We start from the raw sequence: 24,263 nt of genomic DNA, 5'->3' as shown, positions 1-24,263 counted from the left end.
AGGAAAAAATCATAAGCCCGGGCCCGGCCCGGCCCATTTTTATTTTAAGAAATTAAAAAAAGTATTTTAAAAATATTTTTAAAATATTTTAAAATTAAAATAAAAATTAAAAAAAGTATTTTAAAATTAAAAAAATTTAAAAATTTATTTTAAAAATATTTTAAAATTTAAAAAAATTTAAAAAGTATGTAAAAAATATTTTAAAATTAAAAAAATAAATATATTTATTATATCGGGCCGGGCCCGGGCCAAAAAAGTGGTGCCCGAAAACGGGCCTCGTTTTTTTGCCCAAGCCCATATTTCGGGCCTATATTTTTACCCAAACCCTCCCATATTTCGGGCGGGCCGTCGGGCCGGGCCGGGCCGCCCGGCCTATGAGCACCTCTAATTAAGGCTGATGGGTAAACATTTATCAAAACAACGTAGTTTTACCTTTTTTTTTGGATTTTCAGATAACTCGAATTGTATAATTCATATTCGAGTTAAACTGAAATTTTTGATTTTTTTTCTTTGAGTTTATCTGAATAACTCAAATTATTTAATTTAAAATTTAAAATTTTTATCAAGTTTTTCGAATCAAATCGAATTGAATTTTGCTCAGCACTATAATATAGTTAGACTTATTTATGGGAGACAATGGAGTCCATGTGTTCTGAATTTACTAACAATAGAGCTATACCTTATCTGATTGGAGTGACAGTGATGTAATGTCCATATGGTTTCTTAGCACATGTGCTCAACATAGACTTGTTCTTGACATTTTTGGGGCCATAGGTTAAATAACAAAATGGGGTTTTAAGTTCCTTAAAAGTTGGAGAAAGATTTTTTAAGTCCTTTAAAAGTTGGTAAAAAAAATTTTGGGCTCTTAAAAGCTAAATATTTTTTTTTGAGCTTGTTAAAAGTTGTTTTTTTTTATCTTTAAAAGTTACAAATTTTTTTGAGTTACTTAAAAATTGAAAAATAATATTTTGGATCCCTTCTAGCCTTGAGTTCTAGGCGGACGCATCTTCAGACGACCCCCAAGACCGACCTTGGCACAACAAAGATGATCTTGTAAAGGTCTGCCATATGTGGTTATGAAAAGATAAAATATTTAATATATTACGAGTTAATTGGACATTTACTCAATCAATATTTATTTATTATTTAATTAAAATTATATGAGATTATTTTAACGTATTTTAGGGGGGAAAAGGAGAGTATGTTTTGCATTAAAAAGATCATTTTGAATTAAGTGGGTAAATCTACCAGTAGTGGTAAAATAAGCATGCTGAATATTTTAGGCCATTCATCATTAATAGGCATGAATGCTAATACTAATTGAGCCTACATAAAGAATGACAGCAATCTTTGATGTTTATCCATATTTAGAATTCCAAATCTATATAACGTCACTAAGCTAGTTAAAAAAAAAAACTTGAGCTTAATGTAATTAAATAGTTGATTTTTATAGAATTTACAAGTAAAATACAATATAATTATAAATATATATTTAAATAATTATAAAGTAAAATCAAATTAATATAAAACATAAAATGTGAAAATATAACCCACCTAATATTGAAATAACTCTAAACTTTGTTATGATTGTATCCTATAATCAATGGAAGTTATTATTCATCAGACTAAGTAGGTAGTATTATAATTATACTTTATTTTTAAAATAATATTATTTTATTTAAATCATCATAATTATATCTATTTTATTATCAAAAACAATAAAACCAGACCCAGAATTTTTAAATTGAATTCACCATTCGTAGTTTGAAATCATCTGCAAGTCAAATTGAGCACTTATTATCCTTTCTTGTGCAAGTGAAAAAACATATAATAATATTTTGACCAAAAAAATACATATAATATAAAATTGAAAATATTAAAAATAATAAAAAAGTTCAGCTGAGCCCAAAAGCCGAAACTCCAAAAAAAGAGAGCAAAATTCAAAAACGAAAATCGGAACATAGAGACAAATAACAATGTCTCTGCACCTTCCATCAGACAGCAACGCCTCTGCCAAATTTGTAGTTTTTCTAATTTCTTACACCAGAACGTCCAAGATGCTGCCGTTTTCAAACACGAATGCTTCAACTCCTTACCATCAAACTTGCTTGCCATTTTAACCAATTTTCTTTTTTACATAATTTAATATATTAATTATCATTTCAACGCAGCAAAATGTTATTTAGCTATCTCTACTATTAATTCATTGTATTTTATCTCTTTATTAAGATAATAAGTAAATTAGTTCATGTACATCAAAATGAGGTACATGTGATGTGCCACATATAACCGTATGATTATTCTGTTAACCAAGTTAGCTTTTAATAATAAAAATTGATGAAATTTTTAACAGAAAAATCAATTTTCTCTTTGAACTAATGTATAAAAATTAATTTACTCATTTTTTAATAAATAAGACAAAATATAACATATTTCCTAATACAAAGACCTTGTTATACTTTAACGGTCAAAATCTCATTAACTCCTACCATCAAAATTACTTGTCATTTTATTGCCCGATTATAGGTTGCCCAAAAAAAAAATTACCATTTTAACTTTTTTAAATTTAACTTATTATATATTCTTAATCTTTATATTTTTTGTACATTTAAAATTTAATCTTTTTATTTTTAATTTCAAGAATTTAATTCTTATTCTCCAGTAAATTAATAATTGAAGTCTAATTGATAACATCTTTCTTTAAATTAAATTAGGTGATAATTTTAAAAGATAAAAACATTTACTGGCTAATATTATATGCATTGAAGGTCAAATGAACAAATAAAAAATATTAAATTTAGAATTGTGAGGTTTTTTTTATTTTTTATTTTGATTCCTAGATTGTAATATTCATCAATATTGTTTTAAAGGAGCGGAGTGAAAGTTAATATGTATTTTTCTTACATGGCTTTCATACGGTTTTAAATTAGTCATATCAGTAAAAAATAAACCACTTTAAAGATACTATATAATTTAATTCAAAAGAAGTCATTTGAATTAAAAAAAATAAAATGACTTTCCGAATGATATTTTCCGTGTGGATTTTAACTATTACTTTTAAGCCAATAATTTTATATTCTCAATATTTTAGTAATCGAATTACCATCTATTTCTTAAATAACATAAGGCTCACAAAGAATGATATTCATATTTTTATGCTATTTTTTAATCATTTATCGAATAAAAATAATAATAACCAATTCATTTTGTATATCGTAATGAATATATGCAATCTCTTACATATTTTACTTTAATCATAAAATACAATTATAATTTCAACATTTATTGACCAATATGAATTATAGTTGTAAAAAGATCAAGGCAAAGCTTAGAATTTATATCTGTTTAAGATGTAAGCTCATTTTGTTTGCAACCTAATCAAGTACGATAACGACAACCTTAAATCGATAATTTTTAATATTTATCTATTCTATTATGTATATTTTTATAATTAAGGCATCTTTCAAATTTATTTTACGATTTATGAATACTAAATCTTTTGGAGATTTGTGATTGTCCCTTTTTAATTATGTTGTCACTAAAATTTAAATTGTATTCTCCCGTTAATTATATATTTATATTATATTAGTCGTAAAATTATATTAATTTTAATTTATTATAAACAAGTTTTTCATTATTTTAACATTTTATATATCATTATTGTATTGATTTTGTTCATATATTTTCATAACTAATTTTCATTCCTTATTTATAGTTAAGGACAAAATGGTAAAACAAGCTTTTAAATAATGTTGCTTTTGTCAACCAAATAATATAATATTATATTTCAATTAAATGAGTCAAATAGGATAATATGGCACACCCCATAATATGCAAAATAATATTATTATCAAATACAAATAGTTGTATTTATGCTACATTTTGTGTAGGAGTTTTTAGGGAATAATGGTGAGATATAATCTTTTTAAGGTATAATAAAATAATAATATCTAAATAAATACATAATAAATTTGAGAAATTAAATACTTTTTCAATTACAACACATTAAATATTAACTCATATTTTAAAATTTAAAAAAAATATTGACAAAAAAATAAATTATTTCCTTTTAAGCCAAAAAAAACAAATTTGTAAAATATAAAAAGAAAGTAATTTTTTAATTTTTAAATACAGCTATGCAATATGTGGAAAACAAGCAGTGATGATGGTTGAAAGTTTTAATTGCAGAGAGAGAAGAAAAAGAGAGGGAGAGCGATAAAGAAGACAAAGGATTCAAAGATTTTGCTTCATTTCAAAGTTTATAAAAACTTTACCCCATTACCGTGTGTATGTAAATATTTCATACATCTCTCTATCTCCAAACCTTATTACTATGTTACTTGTCAATGTCATATTAAACTCTCTGCCATTCTTGTTTCTTCATCCTTGAACCAGGTTTCCCACAAATTTTTTTATTTTAATTTATTTGTTCCCTCTCCTTTACGGCTTTGAGTTAACTCTCCTCCTTTTTCTTCTTCTAGTCTATGGTTTGTCTTTAATGCTAAATTGACTCGTGATTATGAACTCAGTGCCAGAATAGCACTATAATAAGAACTGGCAAGTGCTCATGTGGTAGATGAAGATACTAAGTTTCTTTTTCTTTTCTTTCTTTTGGGTTTTGATTTGACTTTTGGAGATGATGAATAATGCATGGAATGGGTTTTTCTTTTTCTTTTGGTTCAAACATTAAGAGAATGATATAGTTTTTACTATATTTGAAACAATGCTGATTGATTCTCTCTCTCTCTCTCTCTTGTTCTGAGTATTTCTCTGTTTAGCAGATTTTTACTTTCTCCATTTTCATTTTCTGGGATCTTAAATGGCTTTGAATGTTCAACTTTTATTTTCATTATCCTCTACATTTAATTGCCAGTGAGTCTCATGGTTGCTTCACTCAGGGTCTTTTGCTGGGTTATGAGTGTGAGATGATGAAGATTACATCAAATTCAAGTAGATTTACCTCAGCAAAACATTTAAATTCAAATGTCTTGTCGTTTTTTTCTTTGTGATGTCATGTGCAATATTTGACTGACAACTTCACTTGATTTTTTTTTCCAGGTTCTCATGCTTAGATTTCTGAATAAACACATAAAAATGCCTCACTGCTAGCACTCAAAATGGATAGGAGATTGCCTAGGAGCCCAGTGCTTAAGAGCCCTTTGCTGTCACCTAAAAGCCCTGCAATCTATGAAAAGTACAAGTCAGGATGTGCCTGGGGGTTAATTCACTTCTTCGATTTTCGCCAAGCTCATTCACATGGGAAGCTCATTTCCGATAAGAAGCGTGCTAACAGGCAGGCTAAATGTAAAGAAGCCCTTTTATCTTTTGTTGAGAATGAAGTATATTTTCATTTCCATGCAGATCATATATATATATATGTTCTTTAAAGTAGGTTAATTATTCTCATTCTTGATCATGTCACATGCATTTTTCAAGTCTTACAGCTGCCAAATACACCTAAGTTCAATTATGTCATCTGCAGGTGATGGTCATGCAAAGAATAAGACTAGATTTCTCTCTAATGAGGAGAAGGGTCAACACATAGATGTGAGTTTATTAAGCTGCTTTTATGATAAAATTCAATGCATTTTCTGAGTACCATTTGTTCTTTCTTTGGTACAAAGTTTGCAACAATACTGAGCTACAATTTTTGTTAAGCTTATCATGGATTTCGATTTTTGCATTTCATGGTAGCTCTTTTCTTCTTTGTCTGATGCTTCACATACATCTGTTTTGAACATTTTCAGGATGCTGTTGATAACAGGAGTGTTGCAGTAAATTCTAGGAAGACAGAAGTTAAAAATGATGTAGAAGAAGTGATGTCTGTGAAGCATCTGACAATGAAGAAAAGAGTCATTTGTGAATTGCAAAATCAACAGGTTAACCCCAAACTTGTTGGCCATTCAAAGAAGAAATCCAGTCGCTTTCGTGCTCGTGGTTGTAAAGCAGCAATTGAGGGGTATAGCCAACCTTCAGAGCGAAATATGGCTGAGACACCTTCAAATAACAACTTAGTATCTGTGACAGAAGCATCTGATAATGATGTGAGTACTAGCAATGGAGGAAACCATAGCTGTAAAAACATAGGAGGTAAGAAGCATGGCCATCAGACGGAGATTAATCTTCGAGTTGAAGCTTTCGTAAATCAGAAGTTAACTGATGGGGAGAACCTTACTATAAATGAGGTAGCCAACCGACCTAATGATTTTATAGAAGCATTGGAGGTTTTAAATTCCAACAAGGAGTTATTCATGAAACTCCTACAAGACCCAAATTCTCTGCTAGTGAAACATATTCAAGATTTACGGGATTCTCAGACGGAGAATCAACCACCTCAATCTTCCTCCAACGCCAAAACATCACAGTGTCAGCCAAAAGGAGCAGAGGAGTGTGAAGGGTCAGTAGATGCTGAAATGGTCATTTCTAAGGGAAGTGATATGCCCCAGACTTCTTATGCCACAGTAGTCTTGAAATCAGGCAAACAAAGTTATCCTGATAAAATCAGTAATTGGCCGTGTTGCGGAAAGGATCGTTTCGAGAACTCCGATATGACTACAAGTAAATTGACCGGAACGAAAAATAAAGTGAACACAAGGATTTACGTGGTTCGGCTTTAATGCCTACGTCCACGGGCAGAGGCGAAAAAAAAATTTCACTATAACAAGATGAAGATTACAAGTGTTTTACACTCAAGACACAACCCGAGAACCTCACAACTCTCAACCCCTATAGAAAACCCGAAAGCTAAAATCCTAGCTTTCAAAGAACAAGCTTTGCTCTCTCTTGGTTTGGGATGATGAATATGGCTAATGAACCTCTCTATTTATAAGAGAGTTCAAGGACATAATTGTCCAAAACTTTGGCAAAGATTTGTGGTTGAAAATGGACACCAACAACCATCCACTAATCCACTACCACCAACAACCCACTACCAACAACAACAATCCACTACCAATTTTAAGCCATTTCTTAACAAATCTCCACCTTGGCTTGAAATTTACCAAGCTGAACATCATAGTGAATTCCTCGAACTGGATCACCTCTTCCAAACGCCTCTCTGGCGCTAATCAATCCCGAATACCTATCAAGTCCAAGCAATGCTTGAACTTATATGCAGGGATCACCTTAGTTAACATATCTGCAGGATTCTTCTCGGTAGCAACCTTGCTGATAACAATGTCACCTTGCGTAACATGTTCCCGAACAAAATGATATCTGACATCAATGTGTTTGGTCCGTTCATGAAACATCTGATTTTTAGTCAGATGTATGGCACTCTGGCTATCGCAAAATACAACAGTGAAATCCTGTTGTAAACCCAAACTGCTTACTAGACCTTTCATCCACAATGCTTCTTTCACTGCTTCTGCTAACGCCATATATTCCGCCTCAGTCGTAGATAAGGCTACGGTAGACTGTAACACAGCTTTCCAACTAATGGCTCCTCCAGAATAAGTGAAAACATAACCCGTCAGAGATCTTCTTTTGTCCAGATCTCCAGCATAATCAGAGTCCACATAGCCCGTGACACTGCTAGTGCAGTCACTCTGATCATATACCAAGCATAAATCTGCAGAACCTCTCAAGTACCTGAGAATCCATTTCACGGCCTGCCAGTGTTCCTTGCCAGGACAACTCATGTATCTGCTGACCACACTAACTGCATGTGAAATGTCTGGACGAGTGCAAACCATTGCATACATCACGCTTCCAACTGCACTCGAGTATGGAATGTGAGACATTTGCTGCTTTTCTTCATCAGATTGTGGTGACAACTCTGCAGAGAGTTTGAAATGTGGTGCCAACGGAGTACTCACAGTTTTCGCTTTATCCATGCCGAAGCGTTGAAGAACCTTTTCAATGTAGTTCTTCTGCGACACACGAAGCTTGCCCGCCTTGCGATCTCTGTGAATATCCATGCCCAAAATTTTCTTGGCAGCACCCAGATCCTTCATCTCGAACTCACCACTCAACTGCGACTTTAACTTGTTGATTTCCGACATGTTTTTGGAAGCAATTAACATGTCATCAACATACAGCAACAAATAAATGTGCGAACCATTTGAGAGCTTCCGATGATAGACACAAGCATCATAGTCACATCTTGTGTAACCATGCTGAATCATGAAGCTATCAAACCGCTTGTACCACTGCCTTGGGGATTGTTTCAATCCATATAAAGACTTCTTTAATAGACAGACATGGTCTTCTTTACCAGGAACTGTAAAACCCTCTGGTTGACGCATGTAGATTGTTTCCTCGAGCTCACCATGCAAGAACGCCGTTTTTACGTCAAGCTGCTCAAGTTCTAGATCAGACTTGGCCACCATGGCAAGTAATACACGAATGGAAGAATGCTTTACGACTGGGGAGAAAACTTCATTGTAGTCAATCCCCTCTTTCTGAGTGAAGCCTTTAGCAACCAATCGTGCCTTGAATCTAGTTGCTTCAACCCCTAGGATGCCTTCCTTTTTCTTGAAGACCCATTTGCAACCAACTATCTTCTGGTTACTTGGCGGCTTAACCAACTCCCAAGTATGGTTCTTGTGAAGAGATTCTATCTCCTCACTCATAGCAATTGCCCACTGTGCCGATTCATCACACGTGACAGCCTCATTATAACTGGAAGGTTCTATACCAATGGACTCCGCCACACTGAGCGCGAAAGACACCAGATTAGCGTAACGCGGATTTGGTTTGATTTGTCTCTTCGTTCTTCCAGTGGCAATGCTATATGGTTTTTCTTGAGGTGACTCATCTTCATCGGAATCTTGCACCTCAACTTGATCATCCTGGACTGAAGTACCTTCCGTAGGAATTGGAGCGTCCACCTGACACTCCACCTGCTTCTCAACACCGTGATCTCCCATTCTATCTGACACCTCCTTTTCCCGGGAATTTGTGGTGGATCGAAGCATGGATGACTCATCAAAAGTCACATCTCTGCTGATGATGAACTTGGACGAAACCGGATCAGGACACCACAACCTGTATCCTTTCACCCCTTGGCCGTATCCAAGAAATATGCATTTCTTCGCCCTCGGTTTGAGTTTTCCCTCATTTACATGAGCATACGCAGGGCAGCCAAACACTCTTAAACCAGAGTAATCAGCAGGAGAACCAGACCATACTTCCTCAGGAGTCTTCAGCTCAATAGCTGTTGATGGAGATCTGTTAACCAAATAACAAGCAGTATTAACAGCTTCAGCCCAAAATTCTTCACCGAGCCCAGCATTTGATCGCATGCAACGAGCTCGCTCCAAGAGAGTTCTATTCATGCGTTCTGCAACTCCATTTTGTTGTGGTGTTCGACGAACAGTGCGGTGTCTCACTATTCCTTCATTTTTGCAGAACTCATTGAATTCACCTGAGCAAAACTCCAAGCCATTATCCGTCCGGAATCGCTTGATCTTCTTTCCTGTTTGATTTTCGATCAAAGCTTTAAATTGCTTGAAGTTGATGAGAACCTCATACTTGCTCTTCAGAAAATACACCCAAACCTTTCTCGAGTAATCATCGATAAAGGTAAGCAGATATCTGTAACCACCTTTAGAAATTGTCGGAGAAGGCCCCCAAAGGTCAGAATGGAAGTAATCCACTGTGCCTTTTGTCTTGTGAATCCCAGTGCTGAACTTTACCCGAGTCTGCTTACCGAAGACGCAGTGCTCACAGAAATTCAACTTTCCTGTACACTGCCCAGACAATAATCCTCGTTTGCTTAGCACCGATAAGCCTCTCTCGCTCATATGCCCGAGCCGCATATGCCATAACTTCGTGGTGTCAGAATCTAGATCATCTGATGATGACACTCCCGCAACACCTGTAACCGAGGAACCATCGAGGAAGTAAAGGCCCCGCTCCAAATTACCACGTATCACAGTCAAAGCACCCGAGAATACCTTGAGAACTCCACCTTCAGCAGAGTACCGAAAGCCTTTCTTGTCCAACGTACTCAAAGAGATCAAATTTTTCTTCATTTCTGGAATGTGCCGAACATCAGTTAGAGTTCTAACAATACCGTCAAACATCTTTATACGAACTGTGCCAATCCCCATGACTTGACATGCGTGGTCATTTCCCATTAGTACTGAACCAGAATGCTTCTCGTATGTTGAGAATGCATCTTTCGAAGTACTTATATGAAATGTAGCTCCCGTATCAAGAATCCATCTCCCACCAGCGTAAGAGTCGGATACTGCAAGAACGATCTCGGCATCACTTGAAGAATCTGCATCAGCTACATTCGCACGATCATTTTGTTGCTCCTGTGATTCTGATTTCTCCTTCCTTTTCGGACAATCTACCTTCATGTGCCCGTACTTCTTACAGTAGTAGCACTGTATTCTCTTCTTGGACTGCGATCTAGGATGGCTTTTACTTGAACTTCCACCCTTTGCCTTGGATCTTCCTCGAGCAACCAAGCCTTCGCCTTCATTGTTTTCGACCACCTTACCAGTGATTTTCTTCCTCAACTCACTGGAACTTAAGGCATTTTTCACCTCCTCTAGAGTCAGGTCATCACGACCGTACATCATTGTATCAACAAAATTCTCATACGAGGGAGGCAAAGAACACAAAACAATTATTGCTTGGTCCTCATCATCGATTTTGTTATCGATATTATTCAAATCCATGATAATGGAATTGAATTTATCCAGGTGCTGGGAAACAGGTGTACCTTCCTCCATCTTCAGGGCATAGAGTCTTTGCTTGAGGTAGAGCCGGTTCGTCAATGACTTCGTCATGTACTTGCTCTCTAACCGGAGCCACAAACCGGACGCGGTTTTCTCATCCGCTACTTCTCGTAGCACTTCATCTCCTAGACATAGCAGAATAGCACTATGTGCTCTTTCTAGCATGTCATCCTTTTGCTCTTCCGAAAGCGTGCTTGGTAATTTATCTTTACCAGACAATGCTTTTAGCAATCCTTGTTGAACCAGCACTGCCCGCATCTTGATGCGCCATAAACTGAAACTATTTTTCCCGGTAAATTTCTCGACATCATACTTAGTCGATGAAACACTTGTAGCCATAATTTGGAACCTTTGAATGAATGATAATATTTTCTTCCTGATGTGAAAGATCAGACAAAGCTGCAGTCACAGGGCAATTCAGAAAATATTATCACTCCTTCAACTACGCTCTGATACCAATTTGTTGCGGAAAGGATCGTTTCGAGAACTCCGATATGACTACAAGTAAATTGACCGGAACGAAAAATAAAGTGAACACAAGGATTTACGTGGTTCGGCTTTAATGCCTACGTCCACGGGCAGAGGCGAAAAAAAAATTTCACTATAACAAGATGAAGATTACAAGTGTTTTACACTCAAGACACAACCCGAGAACCTCACAACTCTCAACCCCTATAGAAAACCCGAAAGCTAAAATCCTAGCTTTCAAAGAACAAGCTTTGCTCTCTCTTGGTTTGGGATGATGAATATGGCTAATGAACCTCTCTATTTATAAGAGAGTTCAAGGACATAATTGTCCAAAACTTTGGCAAAGATTTGTGGTTGAAAATGGACACCAACAACCATCCACTAATCCACTACCACCAACAACCCACTACCAACAACAACAATCCACTACCAATTTTAAGCCATTTCTTAACAGGCCGTCACCACCGTCTAGTCATAGCTTGAGGAAAAAGGAGAAAAGTGTTAGGCAGACATTCTTGTCTTTTGAGCACATGAAAAAGAAGTTGCGGCACGCTATGAAGGTGAACAAAAAGGAGCATCGCCAGATGTCCCTAGATGATATTCGTAAATCCCTTCATGAATTCAAACAGTTCAAAGATGATATTAAAGAAACGAGCAGGCGGGAAAATGAAAGCATTTCTTCTAGTAAAAGCCATCAGGATGTTGGAAAAATGTCTGAATTTTTCCGTGAGGTCAACAGAAGAGATGGGATAGGCCAAACGGAGAACATTGTTACAGGCATTGGAAGCAAAGCTGCTTCATCCACAGAGAGCTGTCATAGAACCTCAAATATGTTAACTCAAAGGTATCTCAATGGAAAATTTCATCCTAGTGAACACCTTTCAGATATGTTAAATAGAGGAAATGAAGATTTATCGAGACAACAGAAACTGAGGACTTTAACGTCATTGCCTCAATATGACTTGTTGCCTAGACTTGCACCAGTAAGAGACAAGGAACACCGGTTTGCATCACCACAAATGAGATTTTCACCATACAACAACTATTCAACTGTTAATGGATACAAGTGGAGGGTTCAGAAAGAAAAGAGCAGCTACTTAATTTCTCCCATTAATACTTTAGGCAGGCAGCTGGTGTCTGATAACAAGAAGCCAGATAATCAACTGCAAAATGCAAAGAAGAGTACCAATGGTGATTTATCTCCTGCCACCAAAGTGCTTCGAACTGTGTATTCCGTCAGTGATGATTTTAGTCACAAAGGTACTTCTCGGTTTTGAAAGAGAAAATGAAATCCCAATCATCATTTGTTCCTCAAATAATAATTTATCTTATCTGCGCAGGTAATGAAACCTCTGTATGTCCTGGGAAAGTCATGGAAGGACATCATGCTGTCATGTGGGACGAATGCAAAAGTAATGCTTTAGGTGTCATTTCGGAACCAAATGGTGTGCAGAATTCTGACATGACCCAAAGAACCGAACCAGTACATCAACTATTCATCTCTTTCATTCATGTCTTTTGTTTCTCTTGTTCTCCTTTTGTTTAATTTTGTTGTCTTATGTGCTAAAATTATGTTCTATCTTGGTCACTCTGGTTTTTCCAGAATTCACCATCAGGGGATCGAACATCATCTTGGTCAATAGATGTTTACTCATCAAGCCCTTCAAGCATTCAAAGAGCAGAAAATTCTGATAGCACAGGTGATAGAGAAGAGCAGCCAAGTCCTGTATCAGTTCTTGAACAGTTCTTTGTCGAAGAGAGCGTTAACTCTCCTAGCACTGTATCTCTAGCAGGTGAATGAATTCTTTTGATAGAAATTGCTTATTATATATAGGGCATATGTTTTCTTTTTGATGGTGAATTAACATCTGAATCTTGTGCAGCTGAACCACCGGTCGAACCATTTTGTATAGATATTGAAGAACACAATGCAACTTCGATATTGGAATCCCAGTTGGATCTGAAGAGTACTGCAGGTACTTCCAAGGATAAGCAAGGATCTTTGTCTGAAAGCATAAGAGCAGTTCTCCAAGTTTCTGGTCTCAATTGGGGTGAGCTCTCTAGGAGATGGCTTTTGTCAGACCAAATGCCTGATGCATCCTTGTTCAATAATGTTGAAGTATGGCCCGAGAAGTCCTATACCGATCGTAGGCTGCTTTTTGGCTATATCAATGAAGTCATTTTGGAGATATATCAATGTTATTTTGGATGCTCCCCATGGATTTCACTTCTCTATCCACGACTTCAACCGGCTATGTTATCAAAAAATCTGGTTCATGAAGTGTTGAGACATGTCGATTGGCAACTCCTCTTGGAGCTGCCCCAACAGACATTACAGCAACTTGTTGAAAAGGATTTGCACAAATCTGGAATGTGGATGGATAACCGACTCGATATGGAGGAAGTTTTCACAGAGTTAGTTGACAGCATTTTAGAGGATTTGGTAATTGATGCTGCCATTCGACTGCAAACGTAAAGCAGCACATGCTGCTTCATGCACTTCTTGCCAAATTGCATCTGTGAAAACAGAGGCAGTTTTTGCAGGGCAACACAACCAGTGTTCCGTGTTTATCGAGACATGATTGGCCTCATTCAGTGTTCTAACCTTGTATTCACGCTTAACTCGCTATTTCCTCCTCGGAACAGCATGACGGCCCTAGAAGAGGTGTTTCTTGCTGGTTTTCAAGTGGTTATCAGTCCAGTGCATGGATTGAAACAATGGTGTTGACACTCCTACATACATTGTTTACATTAAGCCCAAACAATAATAATCATTTATAGGTTAATTTTTCAGTTCCAAATAGATTTCCAGTGGGACTGGATTAGACAATATATAGCAATATTGGCTTTACAGCTTGTAATTACCAAGTAAATCATTCAGTCCACTATTTATATATTTCAGATAGTTTATCTTCATGCCATTACCTGTTCTCTTCTTCCTCTCTGTTTGAATTTTCTTTTAAGGTGAAAATCCATTCTTCCTCTCAGGTTGAAATTTTATTCAAGTGTTTGATCTTTCTGGTACATGAGTTGGGTACTATACATGTAATATGTAAAGGATACATGATTAAATGCATCCTGAATAGTCCCCATGGGCTGGGCCAAAGATCGATTATAAAAGGTTTTTCCAAATCTGGTTTGATGCGCCTAAAAAGATCATATTATTATTTAAATATTTTTATAAATAAAATTAAATAAAAATGATTTAAATTTTAAATTTAGGTTAAATTGGCTTGTAAACAAAATTTTTTGTCCAAGTTCGACCAAGCCAAATCAGGTCCCTTAACACACTTCATAAATATATTTTAGCAATCTTATTATAAATTCAGATTATATCTGCTCTTTTTTCACACAATGCTTAAAAACACCCATAGCTACTCTCTAATCCATAAATAAGAGGATAATGCACTTTAGCGTGCTTGGACCCATATCCTTCTGTATCGAAAATAATACTCATTCCAATCGAGTTAAAATTCAATCAACAACTTACTAACCATAAGGTTTCCTGCTCTGCAACAAAAATTGACTTTTTACTGTACTAATACTAACAAAACAATTTCAAATATATATTTTTTACAATAATGATTTAAATCAGGCTATTCTTGGAGCAGACAAACTAACCAATAAATCACAATTTAAAGTTATTAAAAATAATTTTCTTTAAAAAATAAATATTATTATAAAGATAATTATGACATTTAATATTTTTTTATAGAATATGTATGAAAAAAAATAATATGCATGAAAAGAACAATCTACTTTGCACATAAAATATTTATATAATAAATTTATCTTTTAGTGATTTAGGTTAAAATATATCATAAGTCTACTTTTGGAATTTAGTTTATATATATTTTTTAGGAATTATTTCTTCTACTTTTCAAAAATTAAAATTCAAGTCAACTGTTAACACTGATAAAATAATTTTGTTAAATTCACATTTATCACAATGCTATTTTTTAGTTACATAAATATTAAGTGAGTATTTTTTTATTTCAAAATGTCACACCAATAAATTTCACAAAAAAATATTTTAACAATTAGACCTGAATTTTGAAATCTGAAAATTAAAAGACTAATTTCTAGAAAATAAAAACACAAGGACTAAATTCTAAACTTGTAAAGTGTACAAGGACCTATGACAGATTTTAACCAAATTATTAAGAAAGTCACAAGAACAGAAAACCAAACGTACGAAGGCGGGAACTTTACTCCAAAGTCGCTGAATTAAACAAAAAGACAAATAAATTTAAAAACGTTCGTTATTATTATTAAAAAAAAACACACACAAAATCAAGCCAAAGAGAAAATTTAGAATTACACTCTCGAACAAAAAGTTTCCTGCCTTACCATTATTTTCTATTTGTTCCTTCGCGGAGTACAAAAGTAAATACAAAAAGCTTGTGCGGTTCGAGATTTCGAAATCCGCTTCGGTTTTCATTTTAATTCTCTGTTTAATGTTGGAAAACACTTTTTTCTTCTTCCGAGCTGTCAAATGCGTAGATTCAGTTGGATCTTCAAGACCTTGCTCTAGGCTTATGTTAGATTCCTTAGGTTCGTGCTTTACCTTACTTTCTATTAATACATGCTATACAGTTTTTCTCACTTTTTTTGTTTAAATAATTGGTTAACAAACTATACTAAGCATCGATAATTCAGCATGATGTTTGGAAATTATGTTTGGTTGCTAAGAAAACGGTGAAGAGTTTTTCCTTTTCTTTTTTCCTGAATTTTATTGTTTGTTCGAGAACTATTACTCTTAAGGCTAGTTTAGCTTTGTTGTTGGAGTTGAAGATTGCTTTGAAAAAATGAGGTTGATTTGGCTTCAAAGCACTTTCTAGAAACATTTTGGATGGCAAAAAGAATTGTATAGCATTGCTTTTGGCTGCTTAGTAGAGTGGTTTTATGATGTTCACTTCATTCAGATGAAGTGTGAGAAAAGAAAAGAATCTCTGTCCTAATATTTTTTCTTTTAAAATTTTGAACAGCTTCGTTCCTTCACATTCCGCCAGACCGCCACAAAACAAAGGCTTGATATTGAAAATGGGTAATATTTTTTTCTTTCTCTTAGTTTCCATCTTAATGCGAGCTAAATTTGTTGAAAACTAAAGTTTCATTTACAGTCTCTGAGAAGTCACTGGACTTTAAACTAATAAGCAAGATGAGGGGAAATAGTACAGCTAACGGCTCAAATGGAACTCATGATGTAGATATTGAACAAATGGAAAGTTTTGATGGCCTGATTAGTGGTAAACAATAAAATGTCATAGCTCTTTCAGTATTTTTACTTATCTTCCTATATTAAACTTTGAGTCTTGATTTTGCTAGGTGACTGGCTGTCTTCATTGGTGAACTGGTTAAATGGCATACTTCCTGATTTAAGGTTGCCTTTGGATGCAACTGAAGAGGAGCTCAGACAGTATTTGATTGATGGAACCATCTTTTGTACTATTTTGAACAAGCCGCGTCCCAGTTCTGTTGAATGTTGGAACATTTTCAAATATTTATAGTATTCCAATAACTATAAATGAATGGGTGTAATTAATCAAAAGATAAATCTTTTGGTCATTGGTCAAAAGTTATATCATTTGATTTTTTTAAAAAAGAATTATAATTATTCAAAAAATATTATTTGAATAGTTACAAATTAAATGAATAATTATTATTATATATTTATTCATAAAGACACCTATTGAAAGATGTCTCTATGAAGAGACAAGAAAATTCCTATAAATAGGAATGAGTTTTCATTTGGAAATATATCAACAAATTCTAATATTATTTCTTCTCTTCCTTCATTTTCTAATATTATTAGATTATTCTATAAAGTATTACTGCAAAAATCCTTTGTAGAAATTGAGTTTTTGTTACACATTACTCAGTGCATAGTGGACTATTCTCGTCAGTGCAAAACGCAAATAGTCATTGGCTTCATTGTATCCTCGAGGTTAATTTGCTTGGAACTCATTTGCACACTGAAGATAAGTGGGGGCGAATTTAACCTTAAAGATAGTGGCTTGATACACGCCTTGGAGCCTTGTCCTATTTCTTCTTTTTCTTTTCGAGTTCCGATCGTGTGTTCGAGATTTTCCTTACCGGAGTTTTGTAATAACAATTTTAAGGTTATAATTCATGATGACTACCACAACACATGAAAGTGGAACACTAAGGGAGTTGGCTTCCAACTTTGTTAAACTTGATCGTTTTGATGGTGACAATTTTCGACGATAGCAGAAAAAGATGCACTTTTTGTTATCAACTTTGAAGATTGCTTATGTTTTGGATACTCCAAGACCTGAAGAGAATGAAAACGAATCTGTTGCTGCAACCCGAGAAAGACAAAAATGGGACAATGCTGATTACATGTGCATGGGCCACATATTGAATGGTTTATCTGATGGTTTGTTCGACACCTACCAAAACGACGTCACAGCTAAAGAATTATGGGACAAATTGGAGGCAAGATACATGACCGAAGATGTTACAAGTAAGAAATTTCTTGTCAGTCGTTTCAATAATTATCAAATGGTTGATGGTCGTTCTGTTATGGAACAATTTCGTGATATTGAAAAGATGCTGAATCAATTTAAGCAATATGATATGAAAATGGATGAAATGATTGTGGTATCCTCTATAATAGACAAACTTCCTCCATCTTGGAAAGACTTTAAAAGAAGTCTAAAACATAAGAAAGAGGAAATATCTCTTGAGGCTTTGGCAAATCATCTTCGTATTGAAGAAGAGTATCGAAAACAAGATCAGAACCTAAATTCTGAAAATGCCAAAGTACATGTTACGGAGGAAGTACAGACTACTAAACCATTCAAAAGAAAGTTCAATCAGGCTGATAGAGCACCTAAGTTCAAAAAGAAACAAAAGGGCTCATGCTATCATTGTGGAAAGCCAGGACATTTCAAGAATGAATGTCGATTTTTAAAGAAGAAATCATCTTCTAAGGCTGATAATAACGAAAAGTTTGTTGCAATGATATCTGAAATTAATATGGCACAAGATGATAATACATGGTGGATTGATACCGGAGCAACCAAACATGTGTGCAAAGACAAAAGCATGTTCACAAAGTTCACACAATGTGAAAATGACAATGTCTTGTACATGGGAAATTCTTCCACCGCAACAATTAAAGGCAAAGGGTCTGTTGAACTACAATTCACTTCTGGAAAGGTTTTAACCTTAAATGATGTATATTATATACCAGAAGTTAGGAAAAATTTAGTGTTTGGAAGTCTGTTGAATAAGTTTAGTTTCAAACTTGTTTTTGAGGCAGATAAGTTTATTTTGTCTAAGGGAGGAATTTTTGTGGGAAAAGGGTATATGTATGAAAGCATGTTCAAACTTAATATTATTAATAAGAATAAAAATACTATTTCTGCTTATATGGTTGAATCATTTTGTTTGTGGCATTATAGATTAGGTCATTTGAATTATAGAAAATTGAATGACATGTATAAATTAGATTTAATTCTTGTTTTTAATAATAATATTGAAAAATGCAATACCTGTATGTTGACTAAAATTACAAGAAATCCTTTCCCTAAGGTTAAAAGGAAAACAAAATTGCTTGATTTGATACATAGTGATTTATGTGACTTGCATAATACTCCTACATTAGGTGGAAAGAAATATTTTGTTACTTTTATTGATGATTGTTCTAGATATTGTTATGTATATTTATTGCATTCAAAAGATGAAGCGCTTGATAAATTTAAAATTTATAAATCTGAAGTTGAACTTCAGTGTGAATCATTTATCAAGTGCTTAAGATCGGATAGAGGTGGAGAATACTATAATCCAAGTTATTTTGAACTCATTGGAATTGTCCATCAAGTTTCAGCCCCTTACACACCACAACAAAATGGTGTAGCTGAAAGGAAAAATAGAGTCTTGACTGAAATGGTAAATTCAATGTTATCATATTCAAGTCTTGGACAAGGTTTTTGGGGAGAAGCTGTTCTAACAGCTTGTCACATATTGAATAGAGTTCCTAATAAGGAAACTAAAATAACCCCCTATGAACAATGGAAGAAAAGGAAACCAAACCTTAATTATTTGAAGGTTTGGGGTTGTAGAGCTATTGTAAAAGTTCCAACACCTAAACGTAAAAAGTTAGGTGAAAGAGGAATTGAATGCATATTTATAGGTTATGCACATAATAGCAAGGCATATAGGTTCATGGTAATTGAACCAAATGATTCAATTTCAATTAATACTGTTATTGAATCAAGAGATGCTATTTTTGATGAAAATAGATTTAATTCTATATCAAGACAATTACAACCACAACAATTGATTCATTCTTCAAATGAGAATGAGATTCCATTGAAACAAATTGATAATAATGATGAATCTTGTCAAGAATTAAGAAGAAGTAAGAGGATTAAAAAGGTAAAAGATTTTGGACCAGATTTCATTATGTTTCTTGTAGAAGGAAAAGGTGAAAGTATATGCAATAAGATACCTTATTGTTATAATACCGAATCTGATCCTATTACATTTGAAGAGGCAGTGAAATCTCAAGACTCTGCTTTTTGGAAAGAAGCAATAAATGATGAGATGGATTCAATAATGGGAAATCAAACTTGGATCTTAGTTGATCTTCCACCAGGTTCCAAACCAATAGGTTGTAAATGGATCTTCAAAAAAAAATGAAGGTCGATGGAACCATTGATAAATTTAAAGCAAGGTTGGTAGCAAAAGGTTTTACACAAAGACAATGTATTGATTACTTTGATACCTATGCTCCAGTAGCAAGAATTGCTACAATTAGACTATTAATATCACTTACCTCTATATATAATTTGGTTGTTCACCAAATGGATGTTAAAACTGCATTTTTAAATGGTGAATTGGAAGAGGAAGTGTACATGGAGCAACCGGAAGGATTTGTTGTTCCAGGACAAGAGCATAAGGTATGTAAGCTTGTTAAAATAGCAAGGCATATAGGTTCATGGTAATTGAACCAAATGATTCAATTTCAATTAATACTGTTATTGAATCAAGAGATGCTATTTTTGATGAAAATAGATTTAATTCTATATCAAGACAATTACAACCACAACAATTGATTCATTCTTCAAATGAGAATGAGATTCCATTGAAACAAATTGATAATAATGATGAATCTTGTCAAGAATTAAGAAGAAGTAAGAGGATTAAAAAGGTAAAAGATTTTGGACCAGATTTCATTATGTTTCTTGTAGAAGGAAAAGGTGAAAGTATATGCAATAAGATACCTTATTGTTATAATACCGAATCTGATCCTATTACATTTGAAGAGGCAGTGAAATCTCAAGACTCTGCTTTTTGGAAAGAAGCAATAAATGATGAGATGGATTCAATAATGGGAAATCAAACTTGGATCTTAGTTGATCTTCCACCAGGTTCCAAACCAATAGGTTGTAAATGGATCTTCAAAAAAAAATGAAGGTCGATGGAACCATTGATAAATTTAAAGCAAGGTTGGTAGCAAAAGGTTTTACACAAAGACAATGTATTGATTACTTTGATACCTATGCTCCAGTAGCAAGAATTGCTACAATTAGACTATTAATATCACTTACCTCTATATATAATTTGGTTGTTCACCAAATGGATGTTAAAACTGCATTTTTAAATGGTGAATTGGAAGAGGAAGTGTACATGGAGCAACCGGAAGGATTTGTTGTTCCAGGACAAGAGCATAAGGTATGTAAGCTTGTTAAATCTTTATATGGGCTTAAACAAGCACCAAAACAATGGCACCAAAAGTTTGACAAGGTTGTTTTAGCTAATGGCTATAAAATAAATGAATCCGATAAGTGCATATATGCAAATTTGATAATGGAAAGGGTGTCATAATTTGCTTATATGTAGATGACATGCTCATTTTTGGCACGGATTTGGAACAAATAGAAAACGCAAAGAAATTCTTGTCAAACAACTTTGCTATGAAGGATATGGGTGTAGCAGATGTTATTCTTGGGATTAAAATAACCCGAGATGAAAGCACTATAGCTTTATCACAATCACATTACATTGAAAATGTGCTTAAAAAGTTTGATCTCTTCAACAGTATACCAGCATCTACATCCATGGATCCTCAATTAAAATTAGTATCTAATGCTGGTAGGAAAATTGATCAATTGAAATATGCAAGTCTAATTGGTTGTCTTATGTATATAATGACTTGTACAAGACCAAATATTGCATATGCTGTTGGAAAATTCAGTAGGTACACAAGTAATCCAAGTAGTTTGCATTGGCAAGCTTTGAATAGAGTACTTAGGTACTTAAAGAAAGCTATTAACTACGGATTGTGTTATAATGGATATCCTCCAGTTTTAGAAGGGTATTTGGATGCTAGTTGGATTACAAGTTTGGAAGATCATGCATCTACTAGTGGATGGATCTTCATTCTTGGTGGAGGAGTTATTTCTTGGGGTTCCAAGAAACAAACATGTATTACTGATTCCACCATGGCAGCAGAATTTATTGCATTAGCCGCTGCATCTAAAGAAGCAGAATGGTTAAGAAATTTGCTTTATGATGTACCTTTATGGCCTAAGCCAATTTCACCTATTTCTATCCGTTGTGATAGTGAGGCTACTCTAGCAAAGGCATATAGCCAAGTATATAATGGAAAGTCTAGACACATTGGATTAAGACATAGTTATGTCCGATAATTAATCTCTGATGGAGTGATCACTATTAATTATGTGAGGTCAAGTGAAAATTTGGCAGATCCTTTGACAAAAAGTCTTGCTAGAGATGCAGTAAAAAGGACCTCAAAAGGGATGGGACTCAAGCCTATTAATTAGAGTCACCCATGATGGAAACTCGACTCAACGCTTGGTATAACGTCATGTCTTGAGTTCAATGAGACAAAGTACATCATTAGTATGTGACTGTTAGCACTATAAATAAATTCATCCTATGATTAAAGTGCTAGGTACCTGTAATGATAAGGGAAGGATGAGTAATATACTCTTAATAGACCCATAACATAAATATGTTAGAGTGTTATAATTACGGGAACACTTTTGATGGGATCTACCTATGTGAGTGGAAGTGTGGCCGCTTCTAGGAGCTTAAGGGCTTGGCTCTGACGGCACTCATGAAAAGAGGACATAGACACATGGCCATAATAGTGTCCCTAGATACTAAGCATTGACTGATGTTGAAATCATTGTGTGAGATGTGTTCAGTTAATCAAATGGAATAGTTGGTTCAAAGCTTAGTCTACCACGCAATTTCGATTAACTTTAATATGTTTTTCACTAAGTGAAGGTTCAATCGTAAGACACCTTTATTTATGCAAATTGATTTCCAAGAATATCAAAATCTAAATATTTTGAAAATGGGGGAGATTGTTGGAACATTTTCAAATATTTATAGTATCCCAATAACTATAAATGAATGGGTGTAATTAATCAAAAGATAAATCTTTTGGTCATTGGTCAAAAGTTATATCATTTGATTTTTTTAAAAAAGAATTATAATTATTCAAAAAAATATTATTTGAATAGTTACAAATTAAATGAATAATTATTATATATTTATTCATAAAGACACCTATTGAAAGATGTCTCTATGAAGAGATAAGAAAATTCCTATAAATAGGAATGGATTTTCATTTGGAAATATATCAACAAATTCTAATATTATTTCTTCTCTTCCTTCATTTTCTAATATTATTAGATTATTCTATAAAGTATTACTGCAAAAATCCTTTGTAGAAATTGAGTTTTTGTTACACATTACTCAGTGCATAGTGGACTATTCTCGTTAGTGCAAAACGCAAATAGTCATTGGCTTCATTGTATCCTCGAGGTTAATTTGCTTGGAACTCATTTGCACACTGAAGATAAGTGGGGGTGAATATAACCTTAAAGATAGTGGCTTGATACACGCCTTGGAGCCTTGTCCTATTTCTTCTTTTTCTTTTCGAGTTCCGATCGTGTGTTCGAGATTTTCCTTACTGGAGTTTTGTAATAACACTGAAATGGTTCGATCACTCTTTTTTAATACTTTGTTTTGTGTTTTCTTCAATTTAATTCACGTTTTTCTTCTAGAGTTAATTTTACTTGTTTGCATCTTTTTCTGGATGTTGTACTTCACTAACTAAGCATGTTTCTTCTCCAATTTCAGGATGGTGGTTCCAAATGTGGCCCTGTAAATGTCAAGAGGTTTCTGGTGGCTATGGATGAAATGGGGCTGCCCAGCTTTGAATTGTCCGACATAGAGCAGGTACCAACTGAATTGGAGGTAGTTTTTTCTGTAAACAATCATAGAAAATGGGTTGCCTACAAATTGATCTTAGCTTGTGCACGGTAAGGAGTAAGCTAAGGTTGGGTCAGGTCTGGGTGAATTTTGGTACAATTCTGTTTGGTATATACCTAGTAAAAGTGAATCTTGGTGCTCTTCGTTTTGGTTATACATCAATTGCAGTGAAAAGTATCCTAATGAGTTAGCATGTAATCTTCCTATTTCAAAGTTCAGACCCTTGATCTCAATTCTGGACTGTTTCTTGGTTGGAGCAAATCTTCTTTTAAAATCTTAGATGGGTCTAATCATTTTCTCATGGAATGGAAACCTCTATCTGGTTTAAGGTGTATGATGTACCACTCTTTTTTCCCCAGAATGAACTATCCTAGTTGACTGGCCTTGGCTATGAACATAGTCAAAGTTTAAGTTACAGAGTCTGCTGCCATTTTCTTTTTACCTTCCTGTTAAATATTTTGGGATATACACAGGGCCATATGATGCCAGTTTTACAGTGCCTTAAGACACTTAGAGCTTGTTTGGTTTGGTGTATTGGCTAAGCCAATACACCCCTAATCGGTGGGGCCCACCTAATACCAATCTAAGACGCCGTTTGGTTGAGCGTATTGCTAATACGCGTCTATCCCCTTACTTCCCTAATCGGTGAAAAACACTGATTTCTACTCCCCCCCTTATTCTCAGATTAGATGACCCTTCTCTAAACCTTCCCTCTTTTACCCCTAATCGATCCCCTCTGTTTCTCTTCCGTTTCCCACCTTCATCCGAATTGCTTCCTTGTTTCATTGCTTTTTCCCAGTATTATTTTCTTCCCTTTTTCTG

The 24,263-nt window shown here is 34.4% G+C and overlaps 2 protein-coding genes across 6 annotated transcripts; both read left to right on the top strand.

The window, feature by feature from the left end:
* The first annotated feature begins 4,176 nt into the window (after window positions 1-4,176).
* Window positions 4,177-14,083, top strand: LOC107947030 (uncharacterized). Of its 5 annotated transcripts, none has more exons than XM_041107450.1 (8): window positions 4,177-4,287; window positions 5,059-5,304; window positions 5,483-5,547; window positions 5,748-6,511; window positions 11,617-12,422; window positions 12,503-12,645; window positions 12,766-12,955; window positions 13,046-14,083. In XM_041107450.1, the coding sequence occupies exons 2-8, from the start codon at window positions 5,118-5,120 to the stop codon at window positions 13,636-13,638; spliced, it is 2,748 nt and encodes a 915-aa protein (XP_040963384.1). In that variant the 5' UTR covers window positions 4,177-4,287; window positions 5,059-5,117; the 3' UTR covers window positions 13,639-14,083. The 5 variants fall into 5 exon arrangements, with proteins under 5 accessions (XP_040963384.1, XP_040963381.1, XP_040963382.1 ...); XM_041107447.1 differs by having other exon boundaries at window positions 4,247-4,395; XM_041107448.1 differs by lacking the exon at window positions 4,177-4,287 and adding an exon at window positions 4,383-4,950.
* Window positions 14,084-15,473: 1,390 nt separating this feature from the next.
* Window positions 15,474-16,935, top strand: LOC107947029 (kinesin-like protein KIN-14K). The gene is made up of 4 exons (XM_016881566.2): window positions 15,474-15,716; window positions 16,151-16,209; window positions 16,286-16,411; window positions 16,491-16,935. Exons 2-4 carry the CDS (start codon window positions 16,206-16,208, stop codon window positions 16,670-16,672), a joined length of 312 nt encoding a protein of 103 aa, XP_016737055.1. The 5' UTR covers window positions 15,474-15,716; window positions 16,151-16,205; the 3' UTR covers window positions 16,673-16,935.
* Window positions 16,936-24,263: the final 7,328 nt, after the last annotated feature.

This window comes from Gossypium hirsutum, chromosome D12 (genome assembly GCF_007990345.1).
Source record: "Gossypium hirsutum isolate 1008001.06 chromosome D12, Gossypium_hirsutum_v2.1, whole genome shotgun sequence".
Classification (NCBI taxonomy): Eukaryota; Viridiplantae; Streptophyta; class Magnoliopsida; order Malvales; family Malvaceae; genus Gossypium; species Gossypium hirsutum.
Note: the sequence above shows the minus strand (reverse complement) of the source record. Positions and strands in the feature narration are given on the sequence as shown.

Coding starts and splice junctions, on each gene's coding strand:
- LOC107947030 (XM_041107450.1), top strand. CDS start 5,118: ATGGATAGGAGATTGCCTAGGAGCCCAGTGCTTAAGAGCCCTTTGCTG. Junction 5,305..5,482: donor TGCTAACAGGCAGGCTAAAT/GTAAAGAAGCCC, acceptor TGTCATCTGCAG/GTGATGGTCATGCAAAGAAT. Junction 5,548..5,747: donor AGAAGGGTCAACACATAGAT/GTGAGTTTATTA, acceptor GAACATTTTCAG/GATGCTGTTGATAACAGGAG.
- LOC107947029 (XM_016881566.2), top strand. Junction 16,412..16,490: donor TTTTGATGGCCTGATTAGTG/GTAAACAATAAA, acceptor TGATTTTGCTAG/GTGACTGGCTGTCTTCATTG.